Source organism: Aulonocara sp. 'chitande type north' Nkhata Bay, linkage group LG13, assembly GCF_057382095.1.
Source record: "Aulonocara sp. 'chitande type north' Nkhata Bay isolate Kocher_YH1m ecotype deep benthic linkage group LG13, A_spYH_male_GT1.1, whole genome shotgun sequence".
NCBI classification, from domain to species: domain Eukaryota; kingdom Metazoa; phylum Chordata; class Actinopteri; order Cichliformes; family Cichlidae; genus Aulonocara; species Aulonocara sp. 'chitande type north' Nkhata Bay.
In genome coordinates this window covers 19,513,898-19,536,039 of record NC_141356.1, presented here as the reverse complement: position 1 = coordinate 19,536,039, position 22,142 = coordinate 19,513,898, and the positions used below count along the sequence as shown (strand labels likewise).

The 22,142-nt window shown below is 40.1% G+C and overlaps 1 protein-coding gene and 1 long non-coding RNA gene across 2 annotated transcripts; one reads left to right on the top strand and one right to left on the bottom strand.

Annotated features, from left to right (window-relative positions):
• Positions 1-614: 614 nt before the first annotated feature.
• Positions 615-15,937, bottom strand: LOC147315978 (uncharacterized). The gene is made up of 2 exons (XR_015124421.1): positions 13,217-15,937; positions 615-12,985 (listed from the first exon to the last, which is right to left on the bottom strand). It is a non-coding gene; the product is annotated as an uncharacterized LOC147315978 (long non-coding RNA).
• six3a (SIX homeobox 3a) lies at positions 15,630-21,258 on the top strand. The gene is made up of 2 exons (XM_086259045.1): positions 15,630-17,141; positions 18,893-21,258. The coding sequence occupies exons 1-2, from the start codon at positions 16,450-16,452 to the stop codon at positions 19,083-19,085; spliced, it is 885 nt and encodes a 294-aa protein (XP_086115171.1). The 5' UTR covers positions 15,630-16,449; the 3' UTR covers positions 19,086-21,258.
• The last annotated feature ends 884 nt before the right edge of the window (positions 21,259-22,142 follow it).

Here is a 22,142-nt window from a genome sequence, read left to right as displayed (position 1 = left end):
TGCTGGTAAGTGGTTTCTTTTATGACACTGGACGCCCTAATCCTTTTACTGAATACATATTTCATTTAGGATTAGCACAACAACGGATACAGTTGTTCTTAGAATATTCCAACTCCAGCTCTCTGTTTTGTTCATGCTCATCAGGTACACCACTTGCATATCAACTCTGACTCTCATTTAAAATAACGGAATAAATTAATAAATAAGCCTTTTTATATTTTAGTCTGCACTTTCTTTTTCTCAGACTAGAGTTATGGGAAAGCCTGAGGGAAGTGAAACTCAATCAGCCAGGTACTGTTAGATAAGTAACAACAAGGCTTTTATCAGGTAAACAATCGATTAGACCACATTATTCTCTTTTACAGATTTCTATGGTGTGTTCAGAGTGTCTTTTTACAGATGCCAACAATGGAGACTGTTTCTTTTCTTTAATACACACCATTTTAAAGCTTTGGATTAAAAAAAAAGGGAAGGAACTTTTATGTTTTTCAGGAACTGAATTTCCCTGGTGGAAAATAACAAATGCTGGTTTTAGCCGATGGCTGACATACTGAGAATACTTTATGGTGCCTGAGAGGTGTCAGGGGGGCATAACTACTAACAAAACGAGTAGATACAATTTTATAATATATTTTTATTTTTAACTAAAGAAACATGACAAAGCTCAGATTTGAATACAATGAAAGCAAAGAATACAAATGATGTTTATTCATATGGGACATGTCAGGCAAGTTACATAACCCATAAAACAGCCAAATACGAAATGCAATGCAATACATTTTAATACATTTTACATAGAAAATTAAGCGTTTGCAATTTGCAACGAAGCAAATTATAAACTGTTTGTTTGGTGAATGAACATCAGTCGGTTGGAAATGCATGTTAGTTGTATGCAGTGCAACTAAATGCTGCATCTGCATGTTTTGTAGGAACAGTTAACACACTACTATCGCATGACATGAGAGCTAAAGAGTGCAAATACAGTAAGACCTACACCAAAAAAACCGTTTTGGGTCTATTACCATGTGGGGATTTTCAGAGATACAGTGCCATTGTTAATTTTACAAGTTCTGTTTTCTTCTTCTTTGTTAGAACAATCAAATCATCTGCAGCCTCAAAGTCTGTTTGGAGGGGAGACGTTATAAACGGTCTCCTACAGTTGATCCCGATGGAAATGAAAGTGGGGATAGATTCTTTAAAGATCTTGCCTGAACTTGAATGCTCCAGTTCTCCCAGTTTTCAGGACTTTTTTGTTGACCTGGCATGCTTATTAGGATTTCAATCTGAGTCTTCAGCAGGAAATTCAAAGACAGAGTTTGATGACAGAGATGAGTTTGTGCCTCTTTCTTCTGTCTTTCTGTTGTGTATGATGTCAGTTTTCTTCTAAAGAGAAAGCAAATTTTAAGGCTGACGTAATGACACTCAAATACAGTCAGCTGGCTGAGATTACATTATCTACATTATCTGATATCTAACTCCCCACCTAAGTGCCTGAATAACTTACAATTTTGATAATTAGCTGTTGCTTACTGACTGACTGCCTGGCTGCATGACTGATGGCCATATTGACTGGCTGCCTGTCTGTCTGCCATACTGACAAACTGGATGACTATTGAGGCTCAGTCCTGCTATGTGGTGAGATCATCATCACTGGCAAGTGCAACAAAAGACTGATGGGAAGAGGCTGTCTATGTGTGTGTGGGGGTGTGTGTGCAAGTGTGTGATGGCTTCATTCCTGTATTAACACAGTTCTCTCTGTGGATGAGTCAGTAGGCCAAGCCTGACCATCATCCTCTCTCATCTCCCTTTCTCTGTCACACACATACACAGGAAATCAAAAAGCTCTCAGCACACACACACACACACACACACACACAAAATGTAGGCTTAGGGTGAAGTGGTGCTTAGAAGAAGCGAACTTGGGGTCAGGGTAGAGAGAGAGAGACAAGAGAAGGGACAGATAACACTTCTGTGGGAGACACTATGTTTTATTTTCAGTGCATCATAAATGGCTGTTTCCATTGACTAATCCTTTAATTTTAAAACCTGACATCTCCTCTAAACTATTCATAAACTACTCTACATTTTACAATCATATCATAGTTTTATTTTATTCCAGGGCTGACTCTTTTCTTCTGCTTTAAAGCACGAGCTATGAGATAAAGAAAGGAGCAGACACAGAGAAGTGACAGAAAGAGCAGAGCCAGTGTTAGGAGGAACACATGGGGGAGAGGATTTAGTGTAACACCCAGCTGTCTACCTGTCTGTCTGACTGAGGGAAAGTGGGGTTTTCAGTGTAACACAGAGCCAAGCTGTTCTCCTCAGCGGCGGGTAAAAGTGTGTGTGTATGTGTACTCTCCTTGCTTGCTTGGTCTCAGGGGCGCCATGGTGAGGAGGAGATAGGCAGACGACCAAATTCTCTCTCTCTCTCTCACTCTCCTGTCTCCAGTATAGATGTCTCTATATGAACACAAAGCGAAAGAGAGAGGATGAGAGACACAGAGAAAGAGAAAAACAGAGGGAAGGTAACAACAAAACAGACCCTCTCCATGCCAATGCAAAACCCCACTGTACCTCTGTTGGTCTCTCCTTCTGTTTTTGTCTTGTTTCTGTCAGATGAATCTCAATCCCCTGCTTTGAGGATATATGACGTCTCAGCTCTTTCTCTTCTTACAGTCTCTCTATTTCTTAAGTATTTTCTCTTTTTTCCCATTTCTCTATTAACCCCTTTGTTGTCCATCTTTTTATCCCACCATCTTTTCTTCCCCTAAAAAAGGGTATATGAGCAGTTTTATGCATTTGTTTATTTATTTTGCTTTTTAGATTCATCTATATGTAACTGTTCTCTTTGTTAATGTATGTTTTTACATATTTAATCTCACGGGTTATCCTCTATGTGAAATTATTGACTACATGGGTTTTATTTAGCAATATGTGCAGCTGAAAATTCTTAGTATATGAACAGAAGGATAAAACTACCTTTATTTTGGTTTGTAAAGAGTAATTATAAATGTTGTATTAATGTCTTTTAATGTGTTACAGTAAATTTGATTTACTCTACATTCAACTAATGTATTCTATTATAAAGGGACAAGGTTAGTTTCCATTTCTTTACATAGTAAAAATATTGTTGATCATGTGATAGTATTTTCCATGTGTACATGTCTTTTTTGTACCCTGCTAGTTTTCCAAACCATGTATAAATCAATTATTTAAAGCAAATGTGACACCAAACTGGTTTTAAAACACGTTGTTATTGTTGTTTTATTAACAAAGCTGTAATAGAAAACTAACTGCAAAAGAAAAAACTTTTTCAATATGGACACTAAATATTTTCCTTGTCTTGTATAAAAAACTATTTTCAATTCAGATCCCCTTGTTAAACTTCACAAACTAGAAAAAGAAGCTGTAAAGTAAACTGAAATAGCACCTACCTGCCACCTGCAGAGACAGAAGACACACAAGAATAGAGAGCTAGAATGGCAAATACAATAGAGGAGGAAATGTTATCATATACGGCTTCAATGATTAATATTTTACGTGGTTTCTCAAGAGAATAATCTACATCATATAGAGATGCAATTTCCATAATGCACACATCCTCATTTCATTAGAGGAAAACCCTATAAAATGGATAAAGGCCTGAATAATGATGCAGCGGCAATTAAAATGGCGGATAACCCAGCGGACCTGCAGGCAGTTATCCTTAATGAGATAATAATAATCTCTGCTCTTTTTTTCTCTTTTAACAACTTACATCATTGTCGTGCTGCTTAAATATGGTTTATGCTCCGGATTCATCAAAAAGAAAAAACCTTGATAAGGGGCGTAGGTGACTGTTTTGTTCATTATGAGGGAGGTCGCTGTCTTTTTTTGATGACAAAATTTATTAATGATCAAATGTTTTTAAATAAAGTACAAAGAGTGCATGGGAACCTCTTTATTGGGTGAAACAGCTGAAGTTGTCCTTTATTGTTTGTTATTATTAATCTGATTCTTGGTGTACAATAAAAGTTATTTTTTTGTTTTTTGGATTTTATTTTAAAATGTGTCAGCTGTGATTCTGGAACAAAAAAAACCTTGAAAAAATCTTGAAGAAATATGATAAACTGAAGGGGGAAAAGTGTTGAACAGACAGCCTGCATGTGAGGATATAAATAGACGCGAGACTTCACAAGTCCAAACACAAAAGCGTTCTCAGGGAGCAGAGGAGGGATGCAAAGTGCTAAACTCACCAGCACCCAGTGACGTGGTGATACTGGTCGTTTTCCTGCCGGGGGAAGATTTAATAAACGCAGAAAAACAAACACGGTCTGTGCAGTGACGGGGTTGTTGCGAGGTGAGGACGGTGGCACACTGGACACATCCTCCTGTAGGAAGGAAGCGGAGTTGTGGAAAAAAAGCAAACAGGAGCCACGGACGGGTCTCTTTAACCCCGCCGTGAACTCGCGACCCTACCATCCGACTACTTCCCATTACCTCTGCACGACATTTAGCCCACATACCGCAGAGCGCTCACGCACACGCAGCATTGTGTGGGTCTGTTTGGATGGGGTGGAGGGGAGCAAGCGAGGGCGGCGGCGTGCTGTTCATGGAAGGGTCAAAAGAATGAAAACTACCGTGTTCACAGGGCAATTACAAAGTGCGGACGCTGGATGGTCTGTGCAGCCTCAGCCGACAGGGAGAGAAAATATTAGGCTGAAGCAAAAGGATTTCTTAAAAATATTTTTTTCTCACTTTTGGCTAATATTAAACTTAAAGTTAAATCTCTTTTTATCTCATTTGATGGTGGATTTAATGGGTAAAATCAACATTGAGTAAAAAACAAACAAAACAAGAACAACCCGTTCTGAAATTTGGAAAAACCTTTCTTCTTTTCTTTTCTTTTCTTTTCTTTTCTTTTCTTTTCTTTTCTTTTCTTTTCTTTTCTTTTCTTTTCTTTTCTTTTCTTTTCTTAACGTCTAATTTTAAATTGTATGATAACGCAAATAGCCTGCCTCAAACCTCATTATAATCTCGATATTATTGCTGCATAACAAGAAATTTATCAAAAAGAAAAGCGTCACTATTTCCCAATCCAATCAATCTAAGTTAAGGCTCGTTATGAGCGTGCTGTACTAGTGCTCCAGTGTGAACTTATCTGAGTGAATTTTCTGCAAAGAAAAAAGCTCGTTTGGATCTTATTTTGCTTAACAACTAAAAGTCGCATTAAAGCAATAAAATAGTGACGCCTTTGATGACTCCCGTCAGAATTAATTGCTCTGCATACTGTCAGACTGTTTCATTAGGATGTTTACAAATCTGTCATTAGCTGTAAAGACTAATTATGGGTAAAGTATCAATAACTTTAAGCAATTGTAAATTTAATATTCATCTAATTTGGACTATATAATATTAAGACGTTCTGTTGCGCATTTTTACTTACTGTGCTATTCCGGGTGTTTTGCGACACTTACAGTCTATTGGACATTAGACAGCTTTATCCTATCTGCTGAAAGGCCAGCTGATACGCTACTGTGTCGAGCTCGCAATTTCAATCTATAGTGTTTTCTTCTACATGGCTGTGCCATAAAGGGTTACGTTCTTTTCTGTTAGATGTATATTTTTTCACATATATTTCTTTTTCTCTGATATATAGTCTGTGTCTAATGCTTTTAGATTATTTCTTCTTCTGATGGAGTAAAGCTGCCTCTAAATGTTAAAGATAATAGGTTAACTGAGTGGAAAGGTCGTGGTTGCTTAAGAAGAGAAATGAAGCGGCCACAGGAGACACGACGGAGGGCAGATCCACAACTACAGCTGCCACACATGAATGTTTGATAAGCGGGCGGGATAATGGCTTCTTAAATCAGTCAAACATAAACATCTCCATCACGCTCTGACATCTGCCATCCATAATAATCTAAACCTGAATAATGAACGAACAACAACAAAAACGCTGAAATATCTCAATGCGCCATATAGGAAGGCGGATATAGGTCAAGTTTGTTTTGTTCGGTTTATGTTAGTATGTATGTGCTGTTGCAATACTTGCGGTGACTGTCGCTTTGTGGCCTGGGTATCACTTCAGGGTTTTTGTATATGCGCAAGTAAGCTGCACAGAAAAGATTGCAGGTCATATGCAGGCTCCACTGATTTCAGCAGCGTGTGTTTGAGCCCAGTGCATGAAAATATTATGGTTTCAGTAGTAAGGACTGGGTGAGTGCACAGCCCACTAACCTGATACAAACTACTGATACTGCAAAAGCCAATCAGCCTTGTGTGGAGGCAAAATTTACCCCCCACACACTCAGATAGGAAATAATTCGATTGTAATAATAATAATAATAATAATAATAATAATAATAATAATAATAATAATAATAATAATAATAATAATGTATTTGAGCATTAATAAGTTAAACTAATTTTAATGACAGGCTAAAAAGAAAAAAAGAAAAATTGAGAAAATAAAATATTGATGAGATTATATATTAACGGTATGATAGAAGTTGTGTGTCTAATAATGGTCATTTTCTATTTAACCTGTTGCACCTTTCTTTTCTTTTCCTTTCCTTTCCTTTCCTTTCCTTTCCTTTCCTTTCCTTTCCTTTCCTTTCCTTTCTCCCCCCTCCCTCCCCTTTCTCTCAGACATCAGCTATTGATCCTGGGAGTCAAATGGAGATGGGTAGCCTACACAAATCAGATTGGACTGGCTCTGTTCACCCGTGAGTAACCGGCTCATCGGTCGCAGCATCCCTCCGTTATTATCTTGTAAACTAATATCTAGTTATAGGACGGTTAGTTCCGTTCCCCGTTTCTGATTGGCTGCTACGGTGACGTATTCGATAAACACACACCTAAGACTGTGTAAAAACAAAAGTCACGACACCTACGCCTAATCTGTTGCCTAGCAATAGATTGATGTAGCTAAGTTTCGGGAACAATTAGGTAAATAGTTCAGCAACTTCTTTTCTTCTTCTTTCCCCCTGCACACTCGGATGAATGCAGGTAACTTAAAACACCATGTAGCTTCAGTTTTGTCCACTGGGTATTCCATTAAACTTCTTCAAAGGCTGAGTGGCCAAACAATAAATAAATATTGCAGACTGTACTTACTAGACTTTGCATAAATATAAGTTACTTCGGATTAAATATTTATGTTCTCCAAGTGAAATAATTATATTTAAGAGTCGTCTAGTAGCCTCATCATGAACTTATATAAGGCAAGTCTGTTTCTCTGAGACTTTTTATTCGTTTAATTCATTCAAATAAACTTTAATATGCACCTGGGGCTGTCAAAGCAGCTGTGTTGTTAAAGTAGTTATTTCATATTAATATTAATATCCTTGAAGTGGAGTCCAAGTGGGAGAGTACCCTTAGATTATTTTCACAAAATCCCTTAAAGCAAAGTAAACGCTATAGTAGGCTAAATGATTTTAATGCAAGCCAAATCTATCCAAAAATACAAGCAAAATAGGTAAACTTCTAAATGCGATTGTGCCTCACATAAAACCAACCCATATTTCTACTTCTGCCGAGAAAACCTTCATGATCCAACTTTGATACTGTTCTTTCTCTGATATGCTACCTTCCTGCTTGCCCGGGCACTCTGTGCATGAATTGTTCTCCCCAACAATAATTACAGCCGTGGAAGCAGACAATCCCATGCACACTGAGCGGATATGACATGGCCCACCTCTTTTACACTTCATGCCTACCTCAAACTTGACTTGGGGGTAAACGGGCAATCGAGAGGAGTAATGTCAAAAGCTGCAGTCAAGGAGAGGAGAGGACAGGGGAGAGAGAGGGGGAGAGCGAGTAAACCAAATTATGCCGCAAGCTAAGGAAGCCAATTTGAAACAACGGAAAAAGGCAAAGGATATTAACATGTTATTTGATCCTAGCAAGAGATTAAGAATAAACAGGAAATGTATCTAGATATTAAAAAAAACAACAACAACAAAAAAACTCAGAAACCGAACCAAGTGCAAGCTCAGTCACAATAAACATTCAAAAAAAAAAAAAAAAAAAACCCTCCACACAAACACAAAAACCTATGACAGTCCAAGGGAAACAGGATATGTGTTCATTGTTCTACAGGTGAGCTTGACACGAAGATGATCGTTCTCCTAAACTGCAAAAGAATTCATGGAAAATGGAAAATTTAGTTTAACAATTTATAAATTAAAATGTGAGCGAGAAAGATGCTAGGTGCATGCTTCGCTATCACACAATCATCCAAACAATCAGCATGTGACACGGAAATATGGGTTAAACTGTGACTGTGACCTTCACATAGTCACGCGAAAGGGGAGGGTGGATTACTCAGTCTGGATCTATAGATTTCTTACATTACTCTATTACAAACTGAAGCATCAATTAGAGTTTTATCCACTGAGGAAATTAGGCTCTGTAGGTTTTGTTGATGATGAAGGGCTATTCTATTGTGAGAGAGGCAGCAACTGCATGTACTAGAGCATTGCATACTGGTTAAACTTATGGCAAAATCCAGCATCTTATATTGTGGAATGCAATGTAGGTAGATGACAGGTTGAACTTAAATACAAAATTTAGATTGTTAAACCACGATGTGCTGCCAGAACAATTTCAGGTTCTTGACATCTAAAGTCTAAAGTCACTGGAAGGACGGGGCACAGTTCTTCCAAAAGTTCTTTGCTCATTTGATGTTTTGTCAGTTGATGTCTGTGAAAGCAACTGCATATGATTCGTATGATTTTCATACTCTGCAAGCCATCCAGGGAGCCCTCATGAACTTTGGATGGGGGCAACATCATCCTGGAATGGTCCACTTTCATCAAGACAGAACTGTGTCGTAAAGCTAAAAGTGTTCACTCAAAACCACTCTGTATTAATATACTGCAAATGTTCCCTCTAAAGGGACAAGTGGAACCAGATTGTGCCAGTAAAGCGCACCCCACAGCATACCAGAGCTGCCAGTCCCCTCACGGAAGGGTCAAAAGTTCATGTTTTTCCTTTAATATGTCACCTGTCTGTATTTATAAAGCTTGTCTTATAAAAAAGATAAAGAACCCTAACCAGGCTCCCAAGCAGCCACAATGTAAATGTACTTCACTGAGTAAAAAAATCTTGTGGTTACAGTTTTATTCTGTAAAAGTGGAAAAGAAGTTTTAGCACAATTTTTTCACTATCAAAAGTAATACTGCAGTTATTTAGATTACACCTTTCGCTGATGTACTGGGATTTTATTGCTGTATAACTGCTGTGGAAGTAAAACATAAAAACATAAAACATGCATGATTTCCCACTAAAATGAAGGATTAATTTAAAAAAAACAGCACAAAATGAAAGTATTAAAGCAACAGTACCACGTGTTCAGTATGTGAGTATTTAAACTTTCTGTTATGGATGTACTGAGTTTACCTGTATTACGTCAATGAAAAATTAACTGGGGGCTGGAGGTGAAAGCCGCATCATTACATAATATCTTCAAATGATCATGTATTTGGGTGTAACATATTCTTCTTTAGGAGTGTTACATAGCTATAGTTGTCAAATCAATGTAACTTAACTGAAAACAAAATAACTGCATGAAAGTTAAAGAACTTTTCACCCGTCTTATGTGTATTTTTTTCTCATTCACATCTCTACTGCCATATCACTAGCTCGCAAATAAGTGGCTATTTCATTACTGAAATGTTAAAATGGAAAAGGTCATCTGCGGAGCATGTGGCCAGCCCAGCAGCATCTAAACAGGGGTTAAAAAGGCACTACGTGGCCAAAGTGTTGAGTAGCCTCGACTGTGTGCATGCTGTCTGTGGTATCCACATCTCTCACATTAGTAAGCTTTGAGAGCGACCTGTCAGCCACAGTAATTACAGCTTGTCAGCTCCTGTGACACCGGGCTAAAGGGCCATCTCCGCAACTCCTATCTGCATCTCAGAGACTGAGCGCTTAATCAGCCTAGACAGGCAAATCCAAAACAGTCAGATTTTTTTTTATGTAATTCTGTACATATTTTTTTTTAAGTACCAATCTGGTTATACTGTTAGTTCTATACAGGACAATTTGAGATCTACACATGCAGATTAATGAAGATTCTTCAGGGGTTAGGTGCTGGGAGATAAGAGTGCTGTGAGAGTAGGGGGTTGCTTTGCTTTAAAAATTGTTCAGCTGTTTAAAAAATTAAATAGGAAAACGTATAAGGCAAGGTGAGCATCATATGTAGCGCTTGGGGCAATGCATTCGATATGCAGCCATTATATTTATTTCTCTGTTTCTCTGTCTCCAAATCAGCCTATCCACCTGGAAGAGTGAACACGAGGCCTCCTCCAGCGCTGTGTCATATTGCTGCACATCTGTAACACGGAGGACCAGGCGCCTGAGCGGTTAAACCGCTGCTGGAAAGGGCGCCATGAGAAAATGCGCATTAAATACGTTGTTGACGGTATGAAGAAAGGGATTGTGTAAGTAATGACATTACTTAAAAACCTTCTTTTCCCTTTATAACAGATATGGAAATCAAACTGTTTTCTGTCACTTTTACCAGCAGGTGATAAAGTGCCAACAACCGTGAGAATATAGTTTGGGCCACTTTATCACCTGCTGGCTGCTGGTGGATGTAGATTTGGCAAAACAAAGTGTACATTATCGTGTGCAAACATATTTGACTTTACTTTTCTGTTTATTTTATCTTACAGTCTGTCAGATAACCACTTCTCAAAGCTAGAGGGTACAAATGCAAATTTTCCTTCGCAAACGAAGAATCAAAAGTTGGATTTTGGTTTTAGTCCTTCCTAAAATTTGGTGTTCCCACCTGTTTTTTTCCTTCTTTCTCTCTCTCTTTTTTAAATAATGACTGGCGATGAGGGAGAGACTAGACGAGTCTAATTGATTTTTAAGTGGTGTCTCTGTGGTCTAGAAGAGCAAGAGGGGAGTCCACTTCAGGGAGCTGCCAAACTCCTCTAGTTTGTACCTGAATTGAGGGGCAGTGATGTGTTGCTGATGCGGCTCAACAAGCCTCACTAGGGGCCAGACGAGGGGTGGACAGAGGGGCCAGAGCCCGATCTGTCCTCGGTGCTCTCGTGGGGATGGAGGGTGATTATAAATGAACTTACTTCTGCAGGGGCAATAAGCTGACATGTCAAGCCTCATTCACCAAACAATAGAAGACATATGGTTTGTAATACGTGCACGCAAACACAAACACCCTCTTACGCCTATGTCTTGTCTCAGAACACACTTCTAATGACTGTTTTTTTTTCTTTATCGATTAAACACATTTTAAGTAAATATATAGCCTACGTATAATTTTACGTTGTAGTCCAATATGTATTAATCTACATGGAGAAAAGCCCTTTTGCACAAATTTAAATATATAATGAAAACATTTGGATTCCTAACGCCATATTCCATGAAGAGGAGACGTACCCACACACAAACATGTACACACGCAAATACACACTGCATGCATGCATCATAGAACCGGGCCTGCAGAGAAAAAGCAACACTCCCCGAGTGAGCGGAAGAAAAGGAGGTGGGGGAGAGGGAGGCCGGCTTGCAGCTCCACTCTTCCAGGGTCTCACACACAAGATCCGGGCGCACGGCTCCATTGAGAACGAGGAGGCTTTTGCATGGAGGTTCATTAGAAGTAACGAGTTGACACAAGGTAAATCTTAATGTTGAGGCGCCTTTCTCTACCGGCCCGGGGAGGAGCCCTCATTAACTGTCGCTAACAACCCGTGTAAATACACTGATTGGACAGCTCCGATACAAGCTCCCAGCCCTGCCAGGAAGTCCCCCTAATGAGACCACACAATAAAAACAATAAAAGAAAGGAGGGAGAGAGAGAGAGAGAGAGAGATGTTAAAACTTTTGTAAAAGCTTTACTATTAAAGTTGGAGCCACGTTTACAGATCAGTCACATTTGCGGTGAAAAAATGTTTTAAATTCAATCATGGCGTTTTTCTGTTTCTTTAAGTTTAAATTTAGACACTATTGTGCGTCGTGCATGTATCTGCAAACGTAAACAGAGGTTTTGCCTATTGCTTACGTGATCACAAGTTGTTATTGAGTGGCTGTTTTAAGATATTGCAACCGACTTAATTGTTTTGGCGCTTGAGTTCACTATGGAATGAACCAAATCGTAACAGCGTCACATATGCAGGTCTAATATATATTTTTAATGCTTTTAAAAAATAGAATGCAGTTGTTAAAGCTGCTGACTATATGCTTAAATCGTATTTTTGCACTGCAAAAAATATCCAATTTGTTTTCATTTCGTAAAAATTTCCTCATATGCGGTAAAAAAAAAAGAAGATATATTCCAGTGGCACAAATTTTATGCATAGCATTTTTTTTAAAGAAAGCGGTATAATATTTCTAAAGAAAGCGGAGTTCTGCATTTCTTGTACTAACTTAAAAATTTTACGAGAAACTTTAAACAGAGGCAGACAAAGTTATATCAGATTGAGATGTCTCCTTCTACATCCTTCTCCCAAATGTATGATAGAGCCATTCATTTTCCCCAAAATAACCCCGTATTTTTAAAACTTAGTGCTACATTAAATGACACCTTTAGACTGATACTTTTTACAGTGTGGGGAGAAAGCAGCGACTCCGTACCCTGGACTAGCCAGCAAAGGGATGGAGGCGATTGTGCGCCCGTCCCGACAGCATCACACATCTGCTCTGCAAAGACAGATCTCCCCGATTCTCGGTGAGAGAAAAGTCAGATAACACCAAATGTAACTTTTCTGATCTAAAGGATAGATTAGCCTCATATCAAGGTCTGTTAAGGTTTTTTTTTTATGCTTAATTCCATATTTTTGTTTAAATAAATGAATTGTCCGCAAAAATAATGACTCGACAACGTCGCAGACGGAACTTACAGACGTTGCAGCTCGATTTCCATCCTACTTTTGGACAAACTGACCAGTGAAATAACCGTGAAGCGGTGCCATCTCCAACGACAGCTTCCAAGCTTAAATGGTGACCGCTCGTTGACTGGAGCCAGCTTACAGCCCTGCAGGAGACAAGAACGAGCAAGGTGGGGGGGAAAGGTAATTCCTAATATTCTGAGAGAAAAACACAAGCGTTGAGTTTCCACGTGATTAAAATAAAATTGCATTTCTCTGTTGGCAGGATAATAATAAATGCATCCTCTGACGCGTGCGAAAATAAATTCAGCAGAAACTAGACTGCCTTGTTCTAAGAGAAAAGCAAAGGAGAAAACCTTTTTTTTTTTTGTACGTACCAGTCATTTCTCCAATGTGTCTGTGTAATGTTGAGATGAATCCAGGATGGAGCAGTAGGCACATGTGCCTCTCCTGTGTTTGCCAGGAGGGGTGTGCTGCCTTTTCTGGGAAGCTTCTGCCAAACCGGGGTCAACGAGGGAGCAAAAAATAAAACAAGACCCTTTCTTTCGTGCCTTCTCTTTCCCTCTTACCTTTTACAGTCAACACCTTTTCTTTCTTTCTCTCATCCGGTCCCCTTCTCCCTCTCTCACTCCCAAACGTGACGTAACATCAGCTTTGTTTATTTGCTCCCCTTATTGGAACAGACAGAAAAAGAAAAATAACTACTTAATGGAGATTAACGAGCACTTTTAGACGCAATATGTTCCGATAAGACTAACATATCGTGGTCAATGAACAGTATTACCTTATTATATTAAGAACTTTTAAAAAAACACAGTAGTAACTTGTTTTATTTATACAAAACTTTTCTACACAAAGTTTGACATTCCATTTAACGCTCTGCCAAAAGGAATGGGAAGCGAGATCCGGCTGCTTAACAGACACGGACGCCTGTTCCTGCTTGACCAGCATATTTCCAGTTTTTAGCATGCAAAATGCTGTTTGTGTTGTCTTGTTTGGAGGTTTAGGCTGTAAGTAAACGGAGAAGACGCTAAATGCTCAATGTGCATTCAGAGCTCTCGTCCCCCGCTGCTAGGAACATTCAGCAAGCTCTCGGATAAACATACAATTACGGCAGGTGAATAAACTTGTTTGGGAGGTGTTAATTACATGCTTAACGTAAACAAAAGCCATGTAAAAGAATGTGAATTACCAGTGGCTTTTCTCCTTCAATCCCCATTCAGGTTTTACATTTCACCTCTAGTCTTTTCTAAGAGTGATTTCCGAATTGCCTGCGAGGGCTACTCCCAAACAAGGCTCCTCCAAAACATAATGCTACATAATACCTGCAGCCTTGGGTTGAATGGTGATCAGCTAAATTGGTACACCAGGAACCCGGTCAGGTAGGAGGCTTTGCATATTTGGAGAAATGCTGCTAAGCCCACACTCTCAACTTCATGTTGGGGTCGTGCATGTGTGTATATGTGTGTGAGAAAGAAAGAGAAAGAGGAGGGGGTATAGGCTAGGAGGTTAGTTTTAACACCAGCATGAAAATACCAGCCTTTACTTCCAGTCCACAGAGCTTTCCAACGGGACCAATTCAAGTGCCACTTGGAATTAGTCCTCCTGAGGTTCGTATAGGACAGCAGTGGGCAGGTTTGATCCCATACTCTACCCTGCCCCCACACGCACAAACACGCGCGCAAACTCCAGAAGTAACACACGAACCAAACGCCTGACCCTGCTGCAAGATCATCACAACGCCCACTCTGCATCACATACACCTCCAGACACAGACACTCCGCAGCCCACTCCTGCACGCACATGTTCGCACGAGTTAAAGCACTGCTTTACCTAAAACGCGTTTTAGTGCGCCAGTGTTGGCTAATTGCTCGGCGGCAATCACGTTGTTTAAGCGCGTCAGGTAAGGTTTGTGGTGGACATAAACAGGCAGCACTGACTATACATGCACACTGAGGTACTCACTGTCCCTCCAAGCTTGAAGTCGTTGGTCAGCCGGGAGAATGTGTAACTCGGAGTGGGGAAAGGGAACGTTTTGAATTCCTGAATGATTTTGTAGAAAGGCGGCTTAGGATCATTATGTCAGCTTTGCTGAGGGTGGATTAAGCGAAGTCCAGATTCTATGCCCTGCATACGGCTCTTTCACAATGTGAGCACTGTTCGTGTTAGACTGAATTCACACTATTTTAACACCCTATAAGCTCTGTCTAAATATGAAGCCGGTTTAGCCATAAACATGAAAATCACACCGCCGTGGCTACCACTACTACCACTAAAAGCCGAGTCCTATGACTGAATGTGGACATTGATCATGTCCTTGCCACTAGATCAAATAAATGAAATAGCTTTTATGTCCCCAAGAAGCTTTCATGTTGCCATTTGATTGTAATTCCAATACTAGCCTAATAGTTTTAATTAGAGGGCCGGGCCATAAAAAACGCGATAAACTGTTAAAAGGGCGATGCCACTGGCAAATTAGTTTTCCCACTACAATGCCGTGATCTTTGTTCAATCAACACAATGCTGCGCGTCGATATTAATTTGTAACAATAAATTCTGTTGGTTGGAGAGAAGGCAACGGGCAGGGGGCCAGGACTGCACCCAGCGTCCCAGAGGCAGGGCCGGGGACAGCAGGAGGGGGAGCGGCATCACTGCAGTATACCCCCGGACAAGTACCCACCCATCACAAAGTGACCACACAGAACAGCTAGGCCGAGTAAAGTCATGCGCGGATTATGTCATAAAATTACAAACATGCAGTTTTTTAGACCATCGACGGATCCAGGGCAAAAAACAAACAACAAACAGAAACAAAAGACAAAAACCCTCAAAGGCTTAAGGGACTACACCATATTTTTTTGTTTTTTCAAAAGAAAAAATAATGTAAAGCGATTACTTGTATCTATGAAAAGGAAAATGTAACCCAGAAGACTAACGCTTTCATTTCCGTCGCACAAAAATGAATGGAGTGATCAAAAGATTCTAAAAAGTAGCTACTACAGGAAAAACTATACAAAAACAATGTGCAAATTGACTCGCTTCTATTCAAAACGTGTATTCCCGAGTTGCAGTCATTGGTTGTCCATTTGTCACCCATTTAAAGCTCCCTCTGCCTCCCTCCCTCCCTTCCCGTCTCTGCTAAGCATCTCCAGTCTACATATCTTCTTTAGCTTTAACGAGCCTCGTTAAGATCGCAATAATATTCCACCCTCTAATTGCTCATTCCATTCAGCAGATAGGCGAGCATTGGCTTGTGCCTGATGCGCGCGATGCGGTGGGAGGGTTGCTGTGGAGATCGGAGACTCTGATAACCCCCCGTGCATGCTGCACAAGTGGTGAAAGCCTCGCGCTACGTACTGGCTAATGATTGGCACGCTTGACAGTGATTGGCAGGGCTGCCATGACAACGCTACAACGACACCAAGAAGACCAATAGAAAAGGGAAACAAAATGTTTCAATGCTACACTCAACGGCGGATTTAGGGGGGAGATATTATGAGGCTGGTGTCATTAGGCGATAGCCATTGAATCATTCAATCTTTTTTACTTGCCGTATTTTTCGGTTTTTCCCTTTTTCTCGATAATTTTCTTTCTCTCTCAGGTCATTTCCATGGTTTTCAGATCCCCTTTAGAGCTTTATCCCTCCCATTTCTTCCTGCCAAACTTCGCTGATCGCCCTCTGCTCCTGGCGAACAGCGCTCCCACCACCAGGTCTCCAGAAGACTTGTCCATGTTTCAACTACCGACCCTCAACTTTTCCCCGGAGCAGGTGGCAAGCGTCTGTGAGACGCTGGAAGAGACCGGGGACATCGAACGGCTGGGCCGCTTCCTCTGGTCCTTGCCTGTGGCTCCGGGAGCGTGCGAGGCAATCAACAAGCATGAGTCCATCCTGCGCGCTCGGGCCGTGGTGGCGTTCCACACGGGGAATTTCAGAGACCTCTACCACATCCTGGAGAACCACAAGTTCACCAAGGACTCTCATGGCAAACTGCAGGCCATGTGGCTGGAAGCTCACTACCAGGAGGCCGAGAAGCTCCGCGGTCGTCCCCTCGGACCTGTCGATAAGTACCGGGTACGGAAGAAGTTTCCGCTGCCTCGGACCATCTGGGACGGCGAGCAGAAGACGCACTGTTTCAAAGAGCGGACACGGAGCCTGTTGAGGGAGTGGTACCTTCAGGACCCATATCCAAATCCCAGCAAGAAAAGGGAATTGGCTCAAGCCACTGGACTCACTCCCACACAGGTCGGAAACTGGTTTAAAAACCGGAGGCAAAGAGACAGAGCTGCGGCTGCCAAAAACAGGTTAGTGACTTTTCTGTGTGCCGTCGAAACACGAGTATGCACACAAGTTTGTCTTTAATGCACATTCAAAAGAAAATGCGAGCTTTTTTAAAGCCTTATATTGCGATTGGAGACTGTCTAGGAAAAAGATAAGTCTGGCTGTCAGGTGGAGGGACTGCGCTGCGGCGACATTTTGTTATCAAACCCGGATAAACGTCGAAAATATTCCTTTTGTAGATCTCCAGAGTTCTCCTAAGCATAAAAACTTCACTATTATTATTAAAAATTAGCTTTTAAACATTTTTTGCAGATTGATCATTTTTAATGTATTTTAAATTGAATGCAAATTGTATTTAAGAATGAAAAATACAATTAATCTAAAGTTTGGAATTTTAAAAAACTGACTAATAAAATAATACAAACACAAACTACATTTGTTGTCAATCTTGATAAGAGATAATTGAGCCGAGTTCTTTTTAAACAGAAACTCCTTGTTTATATTTTTACAAGAGGCGAAGCATTCTTGCAACATATGAAGATTATTGAATTTATATTTAGAAAAACCATCCGCTGCAGGATTTGTTTAATTTTACAACTATTTCGCTTGTAAAATTGTAAACAACCTAGTGAATTATTTCAATCAGCTGAAATAAAAACAGGACAGTGTTTAGTTTTTTTTTAAAAAATAATAATTATTCTAAAGTTAAATCGTCTTATCTTTACATTTAAACACATATTAAATTGTTAAATTTAGTAAATGTATTTATTTATTTATGTGTATTGGCCAATTTAAGTTCTTAATGCAAGCATTAAGCGTTTTAACATCAAATGTTGCTTAGTGTTGTTGAACTCAACGACTATCTCAAAGGATAATAACGATATTATTGATATCTGAGCATGCGTAGAGAAAAACATCTGAAGACATGGGCTGTATTCATAACATTAAGTGTGGTATCATTCCACTGAAATGCCATAATTGATTAGAAAATACTTTGGAGAGCACTAAGCCATATGAACAGTACTCTAATATTTTTGCTAAATGAATAGATATATTTCCAGGCTGACATTATCCCCACGCGATGGCGTTATTATCATGAGTGGATTGGAGATAAACATTTAGGATGATTGGAGTAACCTGGATCTCGACGTCACTCATTCATACACGTCCCCTACCATCAGACTAAAACACATCTGTGCCAAAGGCTCACGGCAGTTTGTCGTTGTGAGAATACCCATATTTTATTTCAAACAATGATATATAATTATTTTGGGGTTTTAGGCGTGCAAAGTCCTGTTGATGAGCATGAATACACGTGTGCAGAATGAAGAAATAACAATAAACGCTGAACAAACTCAGAGCAGTAACACAGATTTCCAAATGGAAAATGTCTTCAAAATGCCTATATCAAAGACAGCAAGTTGGATTTGAAGCTTCCCTGCACTGGCAACATGGATCAGTTATATTCCAAAGTGTTGACTAGGACGTTGATCTCTAAGAAAAAAAAATTAAGTTAAAAAACAACAACAACAACACAGCCCTAGTACATTTCATCCAACATTTGGTAGTCTAAATAGTGATGTGTTTTGTCCCCTGAAAGCTGGCTATTTGATAAAAGCACGCATGCATGCCTGGGGCCGGCAGGGGGAAAGAAAGGCGAGTTTGAACCCCTATTTTGCAGGAGGAGGAGGGGAAGGGGGACATTCTCAGGTCTAATTGCCATTTCTCTCATTTTTTCTCTTTTCCCCCCCTCCTCGTTTCTTTTCTTCTCCAGGCTCCAACACCAAGCAATAGGACCAGCCGGTATGAGGTCCCTCTCAGAGGCCGGTCTAACCCCTCACAGCTCGGCAGAGTCGCCTTCAACCGCGGCAAGTCCCACCACCAGCGTTTCCAGTATGACAGAGAGAGTTGATACTGGGACGTCCATCCTGTCCGTCACATCCAGTGACTCGGAGTGCGATGTATGATACGGAGAAAAAAAACACAAAAACAAACAAAAAGAGAAATATTTACAGGGAAAATGGACCTGAGAGGAAGAAAAAAGACTATGAAATATCGCGGATGAAAAAAGGACCGATTGATATAAATATTAAAATAAAAAGAGTTAAAAGCACGTCGGGTTTTTTTTTTTTTTATTTTATTTTTATTAAAAAGCGCTTTCAAAGGACCCACGCCTCCCCCTCCTCTTCATCCCCCCACACCACCACCACCACCATACTACTAGACTACTTGCATGATGGGTTTTTCTATTTTATTTTATTTTATTTTTGATTTTGTAATCAGGGAAATAATCCTGAATGCAAGATTTTCCATCAGGAACATCGATCAGAGGGAATAAAACAGATCGTCTTGGTGTTTTCGTCGCACCTTTTCCCATCTCCGGTTCTAGTCCAAGTGATGATGATGATATGACGGTGAAGCAGCCGCCATGCAGACAAGATGCAATCCTGTTTTTACTTTGTGTTCATCAGACAATCATTTTAAGTCGTAAGCACCTTTTTTTAATACACTTCTGTCACTGCCTGTGGGGTACATGGTCAAAAAATGTCGAACAGAACCGTTTATGACTGTATCAGAATTTTATTTTCGAAATTTTATATTGAATTATGTATATCTCAAATAATGCGATCATTCTCCCGGTCTGTAATATACGTGTAGAAATATGCTTGTACATAATTATTGCTCTCCCCCGTGTCATCCTCTTTTCTATCCCTTCCTCACTTTTCTTGACTTGGTGTTCCTACATAAAATATTTGTCAAAACTTAAAACTGAAGTGCTGTAGGCGTTTTTGTTGGTTTTCTTTGATTATGGGTGGGTTGTTAATGGCAAAAAAACTGAAACAGAAACAAAACCAAAAACATATATATACTCTTCCGTCCACCGGGGTCACTCTGAGCGCTTATTTGCATTTGCCAATGTCATTTCCCTTTCATCGCGTAGTTATTATGTGTCTTGTAGTTACGATTCTAAAGATCAAACGCATTATTCATTTTGCTATACCTCGTTGCATGTTGATGTCTGTATTTCCATCCGATTACGGATAAGGACAGTGATAAGTGGCTAAACACATGTTCATATTGGATCATTATTGGATTGTGGAAGCATTAATGCTCATCGTGGCTTATCCAGCCTCGGAGCAGGTTATTCAGTCAGGGGGCTGGTCTCACCTAAAATTAGTTTGATTTCATTTCAAGTACAGCGTTAACTCAGGATTTCATTATTTGTATCGTCTTGGCGTAGACAGCTTGGTCGTGTGCAGCGACAAAAGCGGCACAACGCTGTAATTCATTTTTAAGTTTGTAATTTTATTTTCCAAAAGAAGACGTCTGCTTTATTTTATGATTACACCCCTGGCTCAAACGTATATGATGCAGGCAAAATCGCCTATATGACTGCCTCAGTCTCCAAATTCTGGCAAATGTCAACGTCATGCAGCACTTAAAAATGTGAGTGCCATTTCCCCTTTTGTTTACCGTTGCTAGTGAATACAGAAATTAAGTAAACGCGCCATTAAATGGGCTAATCACGATGGGACTCCTCCCCTGTCCCAATCTCCCATTGTGGCCCCTGAAAAGAGCTTTTCTTCCTCGGACGAGAACCATTTCCCCCTCCAAAAAAAGGCTTTCTCTCCTGCAGTCCCTTTGCATCCAAATCCCCAACCAATTATTCTGCAGACTAGAGTAGATTTGCCACAGGACACTGTTGCACGAACTGCAGTTTTGGTGGAAACACTTTCTCAGAGATTTGTTTCCTAGAAGCAGCGCTCGGGCTCTCCCCATGTAAATGTGCTACACGCAACTCTGTGATACGAATCGAGTCTGTGAGTGCTGCGGTGGTGTCTTTAGTAACAGAAAGTAGGACAGTAGCCACTGTTTGGTACGGAGAAACCGCAGGACTTTCAGAAACTGAACACTGGCATAAAACCTGCGAAGAGGACTCCAGCAGTGTAAACTTCCATTTATTTAATAATCATGACAGATTTCTGTCTGATTTTAAAAAGAGAACTAAAGTTTCCTTTTTCCAGCACCCGTTATTACCTGTGGTGTTACAGATGATTCGCAGATCACTACCAGGATATTTTATTTCTTTCCTTTTTATTACTTTTTTTGTAAAAAAAAAAAAAAAAAAAAAAAAAGAAAGAAAGAAAGAAAAAAAGAAGAAGAAGAAAAGAAAAAGTGAAAGCCTATATACAAATGATCATGAGTGTGCCCACGGAAAATGTGAGGAGGTATTTAAATTTTGAATACAGACCAAGACACCACAAACGCTCCCAATGGAACTACTTCAATGTGTTTTTCTAATGACTTTATTTAGAAAAGCAATGACAAGGGGATTGTAAAAATCATAAAAGCAGTTTTTTGAGATATTTGTTGGACTTAATGAAATTCTCTCCACTAAATGTGAAATTTGGCTTGAAAAAAGTTATGGGCTATGTTATGTTGTTTTTTGTTTTGTTTTTTACACACTGAGTAAATGTAATCAGACCACTGGATGAAGTGACCACATAAAGCTATCTACCTGCAAAAGTCCCCACCAGACAGAAACCAAGCAGGACCTAAAACAAGTGTAGTGTCAAAAGCCTCCGCCATTCGACTCAATAGGTCTGTGATCCTGAAGTAACCGAGGACATGACGCAGACAAACGCAAGGCTCAGTTCCCCGCTTGGCTAAAACAAAGCATCTCCAGCCGCACTCACTGGCAGTCGATCGTAGATGAAGTAAATCTGTATCATATTTTAAACCCATTCCGGTTCTTAAACCGGCCTGCAAGAGACAGATAGGCCCTATCAAGAGCACCGTGGGGACATGGCACCGCCGCTCCACCAGACCTTATCACGCACCCCCCGCCTCTCCATTTACGCACTCCACAAGTTTTATTGGCTGCGACAAGTCCCGGCTATGATTGAGATTAAATTAATCGTAAACTGAAGAGCATTTTTATCGGCAAAGGAGGACACGAGGATTAGGGCTGTATCTGAGAGATGGAGCCACAGATAGGGACACATGAATATAAAACAAGCGAT